Here is a 12,911-nt window from a genome sequence, read left to right as displayed (position 1 = left end):
CATTTTAAAAAACCAGTGAATACTGATCACCTGATTCATCCGAGGCAAATCTTTGATACTCTCTTTCTTTGGCTCTTTTTCTTTGGCCCACATTCTCAGATAATACTTATAGTCCTTCGGCTTCTCCTCTAAAAATACAAGACACTACCATTAGAAACAACAACCAGATTAAAACGGACTCTTTAATGGAGTCTTATCACCTTTTTTCTCATCCGTGTCTCCGGCCGCTGATGCGTCTCCTGCCTCCTTCAGCTCCTCACCTGTTATGATATTAATGCTGAATAAATAAACACTAACATCATAATGCCATTTAGCCATTAACCATTTAAAATTGTCCACCAGAAAGGTTTCATGACATCAAAACCCATGGTTAAATAAGCAAAGAGCACCACGAAGGTAAGATATTATCATGCAAAAGACAGATGGAGAACCGAAACTGACTGGGAAACACCAAAACCCTAAAACACCAGAGACAGAAAACACACGACATGACAGACACAAACCTGAGATCACTTCCTGTGCCAGGAAGTCCAGATGAGACAGGAAGGGAGGATCTGGAGTGATCAGATGAGAAACAAAGACAGAAACAACAAGAAAGAAAGAAAGAACAAGAAAGAAAGAAATAAATAGTTAAAAGAGAGAAGGGGGAGATAAGACAACAAATGAGGAAAATAAGAGTACAGAAGATTAATAATTAGTTTTCATCAGTCATTCAACCTGGACCGAACCATCCACTGGTACATGCAGGGAGATCAGAAAGGTCAAAACATGTTTATTAAAAATAAACTATTCATAAAACAAAACAAAAAAGTATTAATAATTAAACAAATAGAAAATTCTCTCATATACAGCTTTTCAACACAAGTGAAGCTCTATCAGCAGTACGACAGTAAATAAAATAAAAATGAAAAACTAGTAGTTTGGGCTTTTAAAGTCAGTTTAATTTTAAAGTTTAATTGTTATGAAACAAGAAACAACTTTATACCTTTTAGTGCATGAGCATCTTTACTCTCATTGTAAGTGTGTCATTGTAACCATGTTCTGCAGTTTTTTTGGGAAAAGGCTAAATAACCTTCTGTGGAGCTTAACTTGTCTTGAACCTGATATAGTTCCTAAATGTTGGCTTCAAATGTTGTTTAGGTGGTAAAAGTGTCTCGTACCCTGAAGTGTGTCATCGTCAGTGAAGAACTGTGTGGCCTCCAGCGCAGACTCTGCTTCCTCTGGACACAACGCTTCAGAAGGAGAGACGAGAACAATGAAATTAACAAACATCACATACACACTCCAGATTACTTGTGCTGTAACACACCCTTAAAAATACACATCTCATGCTTATCTTTTCTGCAAATCTTCATCACAAACACACAGTCCAAAAACAAGTGCTATTTTCTCATTTTAATAAACCTCAAACACACACATAGAGAAGAATGTTTGCTGAGAGTAACGATCTGGTTTCCTCGGTTATGGACATTTTATAATTTTGTTAATTTTGCATTGATTGCATTAATCTTATTTAAGTACATACTACACGGTTTACAACTGTTGAATGTATCTTTTTAAACATACAATGTTTAAGGTAGTATATATTCCATAGGGACATTATTTTACGTAACTTGTTCACGTAACTGCTTTAGGCTGAAAAACGACATTTAAGGGGAAACTGTACCAGGGACGGGCAGTTTTGAGAGTAACCAGACATCTACCATGTAATGTGGAGCAATGTACATGTGTTATGGGTTGAGGTGCACTGAACAAAGTGATTCTTCTCAAAGGTCCTAATCTGTCCTTCAATGCATCTTTTTACATTGTATAAGAAGTGGGCTGTGAGTCTGTGTTTTATCTCTTTGCACACAGACTCAAAGCTGTGCGTAAACAAGATCATTCTCTGCAGAGAATTAAAGCAAGACAAAGACAAAACTGTTTGGTTTTTCATTCTCAATCTTCATAATTATTTTATAAATTTTATTAAATTAGAATTTCCACAACAAACTTGGCAACGAGTGACTGTGATTCCACAGCTGATCGTCCGGGGCCTGAGGACGTTAGTTGGCTGATCACCCTAAACCCACAAAGGGTTAAGCCCTAAACCCCAAAAGGCTTCAGGGAAAGGGGGACTGACATCTGAGGGCTTGTGGACCTTCACTACTAACGGATCAGAAAATACGTGCTACAAACGGTGAGATCCGATTAAGAAATTCCAACATCCTTGAAAATGTAAAAAATTGGGGTTTCAATTTGACAAATTAAGATCTGGTATTCCCAGACTTAATTGGCACGAGCATCCATTGGTGCAAGTCCAAGCCACCCCGTAGTTTCACGATAAAGTGAAACAGATTCTTAAAGGGGCGGTTAATTGCTATCTCCCTTTTTTTACATTAGTTAGTATGTAATGTTGCTCTTTGAGCATAAACAATATCTGCAAATTTGCAGCACTGAAAGGTAAATGCAAACGGAGAAATCATCTTTTAAAATTCTGTCAGTTTAACCCTCTGGAGTCGACAAACGCGAATACATGTTTTGTGGCATCTTCTCCGGATCACACCAAAAATAACACTTAAATCACACTTTCAGTTTTGATCGTACAGATAAGGGGCCAGTTGCACCAGCTAGATGTAAAAAAGCTGGGTGTAAAGCCCTATGCTGGGCTTTGCAACGTCCAGCTTAACGATTTACATTTACATTTATTCATTTTAGCTGACGCTTTTATCCAAAGCAACTTACAATTGCTATAGATGTCAGAGGTTGCACGGGGTTAAGGGTCTTGCTCAGGGACACATTGGGGTCTCTCAGTGGATTTGAACCCGGGTCTCTCAGACCAAAGGCATGTGTCTTATCCACTGCGCCAACACCACCCCAACGATAAATATTTACACCTGTTGCAGGGTCAGGTGCAACTATGCCCGGCATAGACGATGCACATCCACGAAGCAGACTCTCGCAGGTACAGATATAGCAGTGACGACATTCACACAGCAATGGCTACAACTACTAATATAAACTGAATTGCTCAAGACATCATAACATGTGAAGCCACCGAGCCATGATTTCATTGAGCAAACGATATGAATCCTAAAAATGAATAATGCCCAAGCAAATAATGATTTTTCACTTTACACCAACCTCTGACTAAGCCTAAGATTTAGAGCCAGACATAGCACTACACCGAGGTGGTGCAACGGGTATAAATTATACACACTACTTAAATAGCATTGTATGTCCAGCCTAGTCTTACAACCGGGTGTATGTCCAGCTGCTGCAAACGACCCAAAAGCAATACATCAATCAAATCTGTAAAGTGTCTATTCTTATTTGTATACACCCATAATAAAACAGCAAAACTTTGTGCACTTGCAAAAAGAAAAACAGGGTGCGCCGTCTACCACCTTGCACCACATTTTTTCAACATGAATAATAATAATTAGCAAATCAGAATATTGGAATGATTTCTGAAGGAAAAAATTAAACATCTATAAAACAATAATTCTCTTCTCTTTAGAGAAATGCAGTGTGCTAAAGTGGACTTTGATCTAGACTCCTGGCCTCACCCCCATCTACGAATGCCACAGCAGCATCAGATACTACCACCTCCATCCTACAGCACAACTGCATCAGCACCACAGTCCTTGCAGCCCAACGAAAGACAAGCACAGATCTTCGAACTGCCAAAAGAAGAGCAAGTGCCCGCCACTGTAAAAATTTTGACAGTATCATCATCATCATACAGAATGTCTGCCACAAATGACGGTGTAAAAGCAATGAAATACTCCATGACTGGTCTAAAGCTCATGAGAGAGTGACACTGCAGCTGGACAGCCTGAACGAGGATGAACTAAAGGGAAGATGAGAGCACATCGGAGCTTACCCCATGATTCAATTGGCTGGGCACAATGGAACTGTAATGGTCTTCTGGCCATGATACTAGAAGGACATGTCAGAGGCTATGACACACTTGCCTCACCCCAAAGACTTTGGAGAAAAGTTTTCAAAGGACTTGGACATGTTTTGTCAAGAATTCACCCCCCCCCCCCAATGCAAGAACTGAAACGTTTGCTTATGTTAAAATTGGGGGCAACAGACTGGCACAAGATAAGATCACATTTCCCTATTGGCAATGCCCAAAGGAAGAATGCAGACTGGAATCATGCTGACAAAAAGGCATATCGTCAGGCAGTGAAACACTGTGTCAACGGATCAAGGCCGACTTTCCAGTTAAAGTGAACATCACAAAAATAACGCGGAAGAGGCAGACAAAGACTGTCCCAGATTGATCCAGAGGTTTGCTTTTACTGTGGAGAGAGGGGACATTTCACTGTCCAGGGGTGACATTTTTAGGTCATGTCATCACTAAAAAGGGTAAATCTCTATCTGAGAAATGAAAAGAGGCAATTCAAAAGATTCCAAAGCCTGTCACGAAGAAGTATCTAATGTCATTTTTGGGCATGTGTTTGTACTGTTGACATTCATTCCAAATTATGCCATCGAAGAATCACCTCGGAGCACTTGATGTCGGGAAGGCTTGCAACCACTTGACAAACTGACCTGGACCCCAGAAGCAGACAAATGTTACAAACATCACCAACACTGCAACTCCCAGACCCAGAGAGAAATGTTGAACAAACTGTTGATTAGAAAATGGGTTCATGACTTCTGTTGTTACAAGATCGTGGGGGAGACCTGCGGCCTATTTTTCTGAGTAAGCTCAATCTGGCAGCGTCAGGCTTGCCAAAATGCCTGAGAGCTGTTGCATCTGCAGAAAAAACAGCCATTTTATCTTCAAGGGATATTTTTGGGTACTCTGATGTGACTTTGCTCATGCCACACGCCGTTTCTATGATCCGGTTGGAACAGAAAACATACCATTTATCTACTGCCATAAGGCTCAGGTACATTGCAATTTTGTTGGAAACGCCAAACATTACGATTAAAAGATGCACAGTGTTAACGTCTACGAAGCAGGATGGGGAAAGAACATGATTGTGTTGCCACATTTGAACTGGTCTGTACACCAAGACCTGATTTAAAAGAAACCCCCTGAGAAAATGCAGACTTTATTCTGTTCATTGATGGTTCAGCATATAGAGACCCAAAAACTGGCCAAAACAGAGCAGGTTGAGCTGTATCCACTGCATATGGAACAATAACATCTGGATCTATCCCCGCACATTGCTCTGCGCAAGCAGCTGAATTAGTAGCATTGACGGAGGTTTACAAAATTGCTGAAGGGTATACAGTAACAATTCACAAAGATTCTCGTTACTGTTTTGGGGTTGTCATGATTTTGGGGCATTTCGGAAACACTGGAAGTTTCTTAAGTCTGATAGCATGCCTGTTCTAAACCATGATAAAATAGCAGCATTGTTAGGAGCAATTTTGCTACAAAAGTCAGTTGCTATCTGCAAATGTGTTGCACATTTCAAAGGTGATGATTTTGTGTCTTTATGTAACAACTGAGCTGATACCACAGCAAAGGACCCAGCTATGAGAACAGAGCTTTCTTTTACCTGTGAAACAGTGCTGTCAGAAGGGAGTGTGAATGAGTCAGAGGAGAAGAAACAATGGGTGAAGGCCAAGGGCAAACTGAAAAACTATGTCTGCCAAAACACTTTTTCTTGGGGGGGTGGGTTGATTTGCAAAATCAATATTGGTTCACAAAGGGATTCACTTACTTTGCGGACCAGTATAGTCAATCATGTATGATCTGTGCCACAAGCAATGTGGTCAGAGGGCAAATGCCTCAAGCGGCACACCATCTTCCAAATCAGCCATTTGATCATTTAATGTTTGAGTGACAATGGCACACCTGAAGCCATCACTCAAGTGGGACATTAAAGAATGAATGAATGAAGTGTTGTGAGAAGGGAGGTCTGTCTTGGGTAAAAGCACTCCCTATTGTGTTAATGTATATGTGAATGAGAAAAAGAGCAAAGTCTAACTTGAATCCGTTTGAAATTCTGTTTGGCAGGCCAACTTCCATTTGAGTAGGATCAGAACCACAACCACTGCCCTCTACAGCCTTGTGTGGAGATGACATGCTAAACTATTGTCGAAAGTTGTCTCTTGTTCTCTCTCAGAGGATGAAGGACGTTCTGCCCAAGCCAGCTGAAGGAGTCTTGCATGATATCAGGCCTGGCGATTTCGTGGTAATCAAGGACATGAGGAGGAAAGATTGGAAACCTAAGAGGTGAAACGGTCTGTTCCAAGTCCTTCTGATATCACACTGTGGTAAAAGTGGCAGAGAGAGCAACATCGGGGCATGCAAGTCACTCCAAGAAGGTTCCAGCGCCACCAGAGAGCATTAGATCAGTAAAGAGACTGACTAGCTGCCCCGTGCCAAGGGGGACGTCTGACTGAGGTGAACAAACATTCAGTGGTGTATGGGAGCTGAACAATGCAGCAACATCAGTGGGAGTGATCTGAGGTCACGATGACAGCGAGGGACTTAAGCTGTTAGAAAACATACAATCTGACCACTCCAACGAGATCTATACATCCAACTCTACAACTGATGCAACAAGAAACATGTTCATGAGCTGTCTGCTTAACATCCCTTTTACACAGAGAGGCCGACCAAAATAACTGCCCATGTGCCTGACAATGAAGGTAGCAGTGTGCTGGAAGACTGGTATTGGCTTTGTGGACATGTCTTCATTACCCTGGCATTGGATGGGTGCGTGTGCCATGGTGGAGCTTGTAAGGAGGAATGTTAGTAGTCAAAGTACCTGAACAACTTCACAACAACCAGAAATCATCTGACAAGTGCCAAGAGAGAGATCGAAAAGAAAGTGTCCCCACTGAAAGATTGAGCAGAACAAATTGGGCAATAGACAAGTATGTTCCAAGGGAACACAGGCTGTTGAATGGAGCAGAGAATTTCTTCCATGATGTAATCATGTCACTTGGTGTAAGCTTGCTGCAGATAGAGGTTGAGATTTCGAGATATTAATTGATAGGTTTTAGGAACACTACTAAGGTGATGGAAGGCAGCAAGGAGGAACTACGAAAGTTGAAGCTGACTGCGCTGCAAAACCGACTTGTACTGGATCAGCTCAACACATCTCCTGGGGGGGTATTGTGTTTTTGTGGGAACTGTATTCAAAACTTGACTAATGCAATTAACAGGTTGATGGCTAGAGAAATAAATGCAGATGATGACTGGGGTTGGAATTGGTTTAAGGGTTTATGGCAGAAAGCAGAATACATAATACATTGGGTCAATTGCCATCTCAGCACTGGCTAGGATTTTATTTTTGCTGTGTATGTGGTCTTGTGTAGGGGGAATGATTAGAAGAGCTGTAAATTCAACCATGAAATCTTCAGTAGTTCATCAGATCGTAATGTACAATGTCTTGTGTGAAAGATGAAAATGGTGAAGCCAAAGAGATGCTAAAATCTGACACCTGCAGCAGCTCTACAGAAGAAATAAAGACGGCCTAAAGCAGGTCATTGTCCATGTTATGAGATGATGCAACCTGAAGGAAAGATAAGAAAGTTTTTTCTGTTTGAATATCACAATAAGATTTTTCAAATATAAGAGAGTTATTGTTTTCTTTATAGCTTGCTTATATGTTAGGAATGACTAAGTTCCATAAAAAACAATGCAAATGCTTTTTTCACCCTTATGAGACTGATGTAAACTCTAAAGTAAGGTGTTTAAAAATGTACTTACATATAATCAATATGTTATCAATAATGATTATAGAAATTTTAATTTGGTTAATTTTGCATTGATTGTATTAATCTCATTTAAATACATACTACACGGCATATATCTTTTAAAACATACAATGATCAAGGTAGTATATAGTCCATAGGGACATTGAGTTATTTTATGCAACTTGTCCAAGTAACTGCTTTAGACTGAAAAACGACATTTTAGGGGAAACTGTACCAGACATCTACCATGTAATGTGAAGAGATGTACATGTGTTATGGGGTGATGTGCACTGAGACAAATGATTGGCTCAAAGGTCCTAATCTGTCCTTCAGTGTATCTTTTTACATTGTATAAAAAGTGGGCTATGTGTTATCTCTTTGCACACAGACTCAAAGCCTCAAACATTCTCAATCTTCACAACTCTTATTACTTTTATTAAATTAGAATTTCCTCGACACCTCACACTTTGCTTGTGTTTGTTGTTCACAAATGTCGTTCACATACAGTCCCTAAATACAAATAAAATCACTAATAAACGTTCTTCAAAAACCTACTTTGTTTTTCTCTTTCTGCCTACACTGTTACACTCTTCTCATGACCAGGTTAATAAAGTCTCTATGACTGTGCACATACCAGGAGGCAGGTGGAGTTTGTAGAGCAGCTTGAGTTTTTCTGTCATATCGCCATGATACATTCCACCTAAGAGACAACACAAACCAAAAATTGCTGTGATGAAGATGTCAAGAAGCTTAGAAGAGATACACAGGTTGTTTCTTTGATTTACTGTGAGTTGTTACCTAATAGATGCAGACTAACTTATATTATCCCTCAATAATTTGACTTTCTACTTTTATAAATATATTTCTTGAATAGTTTTACACCAAACACTTTTTGCAAAGTAGATTACATTTTTTTATATAAGAACTAAAACAGCAAAAATAAATTTTTCACAGTTTGTAGCTATGAACAGAATGGTATTTCATCATTTACATTCAAATGCACTGATATAATAATATATCCATTCGGTAGTTATACATAACAAAATTTACATTGACAAAAACATAATATAGACTATCGTTCATATTTTTTTTTTGTTGGACTTTAATGCTTTTCTGCAATAAATAGATGCATTACAGTGGCTGTAAAGACATTGTGATAATCTGTTGGTTGTTCTACCGTATTTTTCGGACAATAAGTCGCACCTGAGTATAAGTCGCATCAGTCCAAAAATACGCCATAATGAGGAAAAAAACATATATAAGTCGCACTGGACTATAAGTCGCATTCATTTAGAACCAAGAACCAAGAGAAAACATTACCGTCTACAGCTGCGAGGGGGCACTCTATGTTTTCAGTGTAGACCACAGGAGCACTGAGCAGCATAGAGCGCCCTCTCGTGGCTGTAGACGGTAATGTTTTCTCTTGGTTCATTTCTCTCGGTTCATGTCAAATAAATTGATAAATAAGTCGCACCTGACTATAACTCGCAGGACCAACCAAACTATGAAAAAAAGTGTGACTTATAGTCCGGCAAATACGGTAATTGAAATACATGTTATTGTTTTGAATCTTCTATTCATTAAATTCTGAAAAAAGCACAAAAATTATGAAGCAACGCAACAGTTTTCAACAATGATAATAAAAAATTAGGGGTGCTCCGGTCAGGATTTTTGAGGCCGTTCACAGAATTCAGTAAAGCCTTATTTTTACCATGTAGATTTATTTATAATGATGATCCAATAAAGATTTTTAGGGCTGTACGATGTGTCGTTAAAGCATCGATATCGCAATGTACAAAATCCACGATAGTCACATCGCAGGATGTGCGATGTAGGCTGTCGTAGTTGATCCGTTATTCATTAACTGTACGGGCCAGCTGCTCCCCGGCTCTTGACGAATGTGATTCGTGGATTAATTGCCCAGCTTAACCATCATAGAGTGAAAGTTTATCATTGACAGGACTGAAAACCACATGCAAGTTTAACGGCAGAGAGAGAGGGAGCGCAAGAGAGACAGAGAGAGCGCGCGCGTGAGAGAGACAGAGAGAGGCGTCTTCAAACAACACGAGCGCTGTCTTGCGCTCTCTCTCCCTCACGCATATTAATCAATTGACACGATGGTGTCGATGTTTAAATTATTTAAAATTAGAATGTAAGTGTGCTCACCCCATTTTTGTTCGTAAGAAAAAATATTGCAATATATATATTGCAGAAAAATTAAATATCGCAATGTCATTTTTTCCCAATATCGTGCAGCCCTAAAGACTTTTAGACATTTATTCAGGGCCTGAATTTCATTTGCGAAAATGAATTCTTGTCTTATGTGATTTTTGTCAAAGTATTTAATTTTTTTATTTTTTTGAGGGGTGGAGGGGGGCATTTTTTCAAAAATATATATTTATCTCCCATTGAGTGCTATAAAAATATTAATTAAAACCTTTATTTTTACAAGTTGCAAGACAATGGATTATGAAATAAGTCCAAGGACGCAATAAAATGTAGTTTTATATAATTTATTGTGAATATGTGAGCATAATATTAATGATTATTTACCATTCTACCAAATTTGTTTTTAATATCTCTGTGATAGGTGTTTGTTTTTAATTCCGTCATTTTTTTTTTTGTGTATGACATCATAACTTCAACACTTGGAGAGGCGTTTGAGGTCTAAGATTGTTGCGGTTTTATCTGAAGCAGTAACAGCTTTCACACGAATCAAACTCTGAGTCGATCAATCTACAAGCTGTGGTGTAAATGCATCCACTCACTGAGTCCGGTGACAAACTCTTTGAAGTTGATGAGAGTGTCTTTGTTTTGGTCGAGCAGGCGGAAGAGTCGGCTGGAGAGCGTGTTGGTGTGAAGGCCGCAGCTCCAGGGCGCCAGAGCGGAGAAGAGCTGAATGAACTGACCGCAGTCGATGCGGTACTGCTCCAGATATGGCAGACTCGGGTCGTGCCGCTCCGCCGCGGTGCTGCTCGCACCCCAGTAACAACTCATGATGTGCTTCGCCTGGGACACACACACATAACAATAACACATATAATAGAGCTGGAGGACATGAGAGTAAGTACTGCAGACATATACCACAAAAGCATGCAACTCCACAATTACCCAGTGAGACTGAACCAAATGAGAAGCACCTTTCTGTAAAATATTAAATCACTGGTTCATAAAAAAAATTTATTAATTAATAAAAAAAAAAAGCATTATTACATGTTGACTTAATATACAGACCATTTTAGTTAAATTTCTATCTTAAATATATTTGGAAGTACAGAGATCAGATAATAATAAAAAAATAAAATAAAATAAAAAATAAACAGATAAAATAAATAAATGATACCTTGTTTGAAAAAAAAACATTTTGTAATATTAATATTATTATTATTATTATTATATTAACATTCATCATTTAATAAAGAAGTAAATAAATAAAAATAGATATATAGTTGGTACTGACCAACTATAATGTAACACAAATATACCAACAGCTAATGGTTTCTTTTTTTTAACATTAGGTGTTTCAAAAGAACACAGATCAGAAAGAAAAATATAATAATCACGTCTACAAACAAAATAAATAAACAAATAAATAGACAAACAAACAAACAATAAATATTGTTATAATGACAATACATTATTTAAAAAAATATGACTACCGTTACTATTAAATATTAATAATTTATACAATAATAAATTAATAAATAAAACATACCATGACCGATTTTGGTGGTTCCTACTACTATAACGTACACAAACATACATTCCTTTAGTTTAAAATGAGCATTAAGGTTTAAAAAAAAAAAAAAAAAAAAAAAAAACACACACACACACAGATCGGATAAAACACATTTAAACATAATAAATAAAATCATAAATAAACATAAAAACAATCAATGTTCTTATTATTCCTATTTAATTAATATTACTAAATAAGCTAAGTATCTCACCTTAAAAAGAACAAACAGTTCTTCCAACTCCTCAATAGTGAAGGCAGACTCTGTCATGATCGCTCTCACCTGAATATCACACAAGACAGCATACTTGATTACATGTGGAGATTTGAAATTGTGAAATATGACTTTTTGCTTACACACTTACCACACTCCTCTTGGCTGTGTCTTCTAGTGACTGTATGACCTTTAACCTTTGTTTGAACCTCATCTGCTCGATGACATCAGCACGCAGGCTACCAAACTTCTACAATTAGATGAAAACAACGAACAAAGTTAATAAGGATCATACTGGCACTGGTGCCCGTCAGGTCCCTCTTGCTCCGCCCACTCACCTCATAGGACGCTTTAATGAGCTCAAAGACGTCAATCTCAGGCGGAGGGTTGTTGCCGCTGGTCAACAGGGCATGAAGGTGGGGAATGGGTGGAGAAACGGTCTGCTTATTTACTACATTATCCAAATATCTGCAGGATCCAGAAACAGAACAAACCTTATTAAGTGCATCTTCACAATCCTCAGACAGTAGAAAAGGGATAAAGAAACTTAACCCTCTAAATCCTTTTTTATAACATATCTGATCCATCAGGCTTTTATGGCTCATATAGTATGATGTAGAGAGAATATGGTTAAAAAGTTTTTTTTTTTTTTGGATTGCTCAATTTTAATCTCAGGCCCAAATTGAGCAATACATATTACAATTGGTTGAAATGCCACTCTATATAACCAATAATATGTCTTAGTAATATGATAGAAATGCTTGATGGTCAAAATACATAATGCCAGATATATGAAAAAATATATGTCTGGATCATTAAGTAAACTGAAGCTGCTTCAGTCCAGTAAGTGTTCATCTTGAAATATTACAAACAATATCAAAGTTATTCTTACGTTTACTTTATAAAAATCTGTACGGATTTCAAAGCAAAAAGATTTCTACATTTCTACAATCATACATGTAGACGACTGAGTGGAACAGCAAAGGTTTGATCATTCAGAGACTTCATTTGTGAATCAAATATCATACAGTAGGCTTTAGGGTTAAAACTGAATTAAAAAGAAAAAAACTTGCCAATGTGAATTCCTAAAACCTCCAAACTGTTAAATTAATATTGTCTGTATATTGCATTCACAGTCGTCTTGTAAATTATGTTTTATCCAGACTCACCTGCCCAGAATAGTCATGGCCTCTCCCTCGTCTGAACAGGACATAAGTTGATCCATGTTTGCATGTAGCACAGCTAATGCCACCTGGAGAAGAGTGACACACACCTGTTAGTCTCAATTACAGATCACAGACACTGACT

The 12,911-nt window shown here is 38.1% G+C and overlaps 1 protein-coding gene across 1 annotated transcript in view; it reads right to left on the bottom strand.

Moving 5' to 3' along the window:
• LOC113113811 (TBC1 domain family member 9B) overlaps positions 1–12,911 on the bottom strand; it is a 30,841-nt gene that overhangs the window by 3,267 nt on the left and 14,663 nt on the right. The window contains 10 exon segments of the mRNA XM_074559949.1: positions 31–128; positions 201–260; positions 504–554; positions 1,161–1,232; positions 8,288–8,353; positions 10,422–10,662; positions 11,604–11,672; positions 11,755–11,853; positions 11,942–12,071; positions 12,773–12,855. Coding sequence (XP_074416050.1) covers positions 31–128; positions 201–260; positions 504–554; positions 1,161–1,232; positions 8,288–8,353; positions 10,422–10,662; positions 11,604–11,672; positions 11,755–11,853; positions 11,942–12,071; positions 12,773–12,855 — 969 coding nt within the window.

Source organism: Carassius auratus, chromosome 14 (assembly GCF_003368295.1).
Source record: "Carassius auratus strain Wakin chromosome 14, ASM336829v1, whole genome shotgun sequence".
NCBI classification, from domain to species: Eukaryota; Metazoa; Chordata; class Actinopteri; order Cypriniformes; family Cyprinidae; genus Carassius; species Carassius auratus.
The sequence above is the reverse complement of the archived record's forward strand: the minus strand, read 5'-3'. Positions and strand labels throughout refer to the sequence as shown.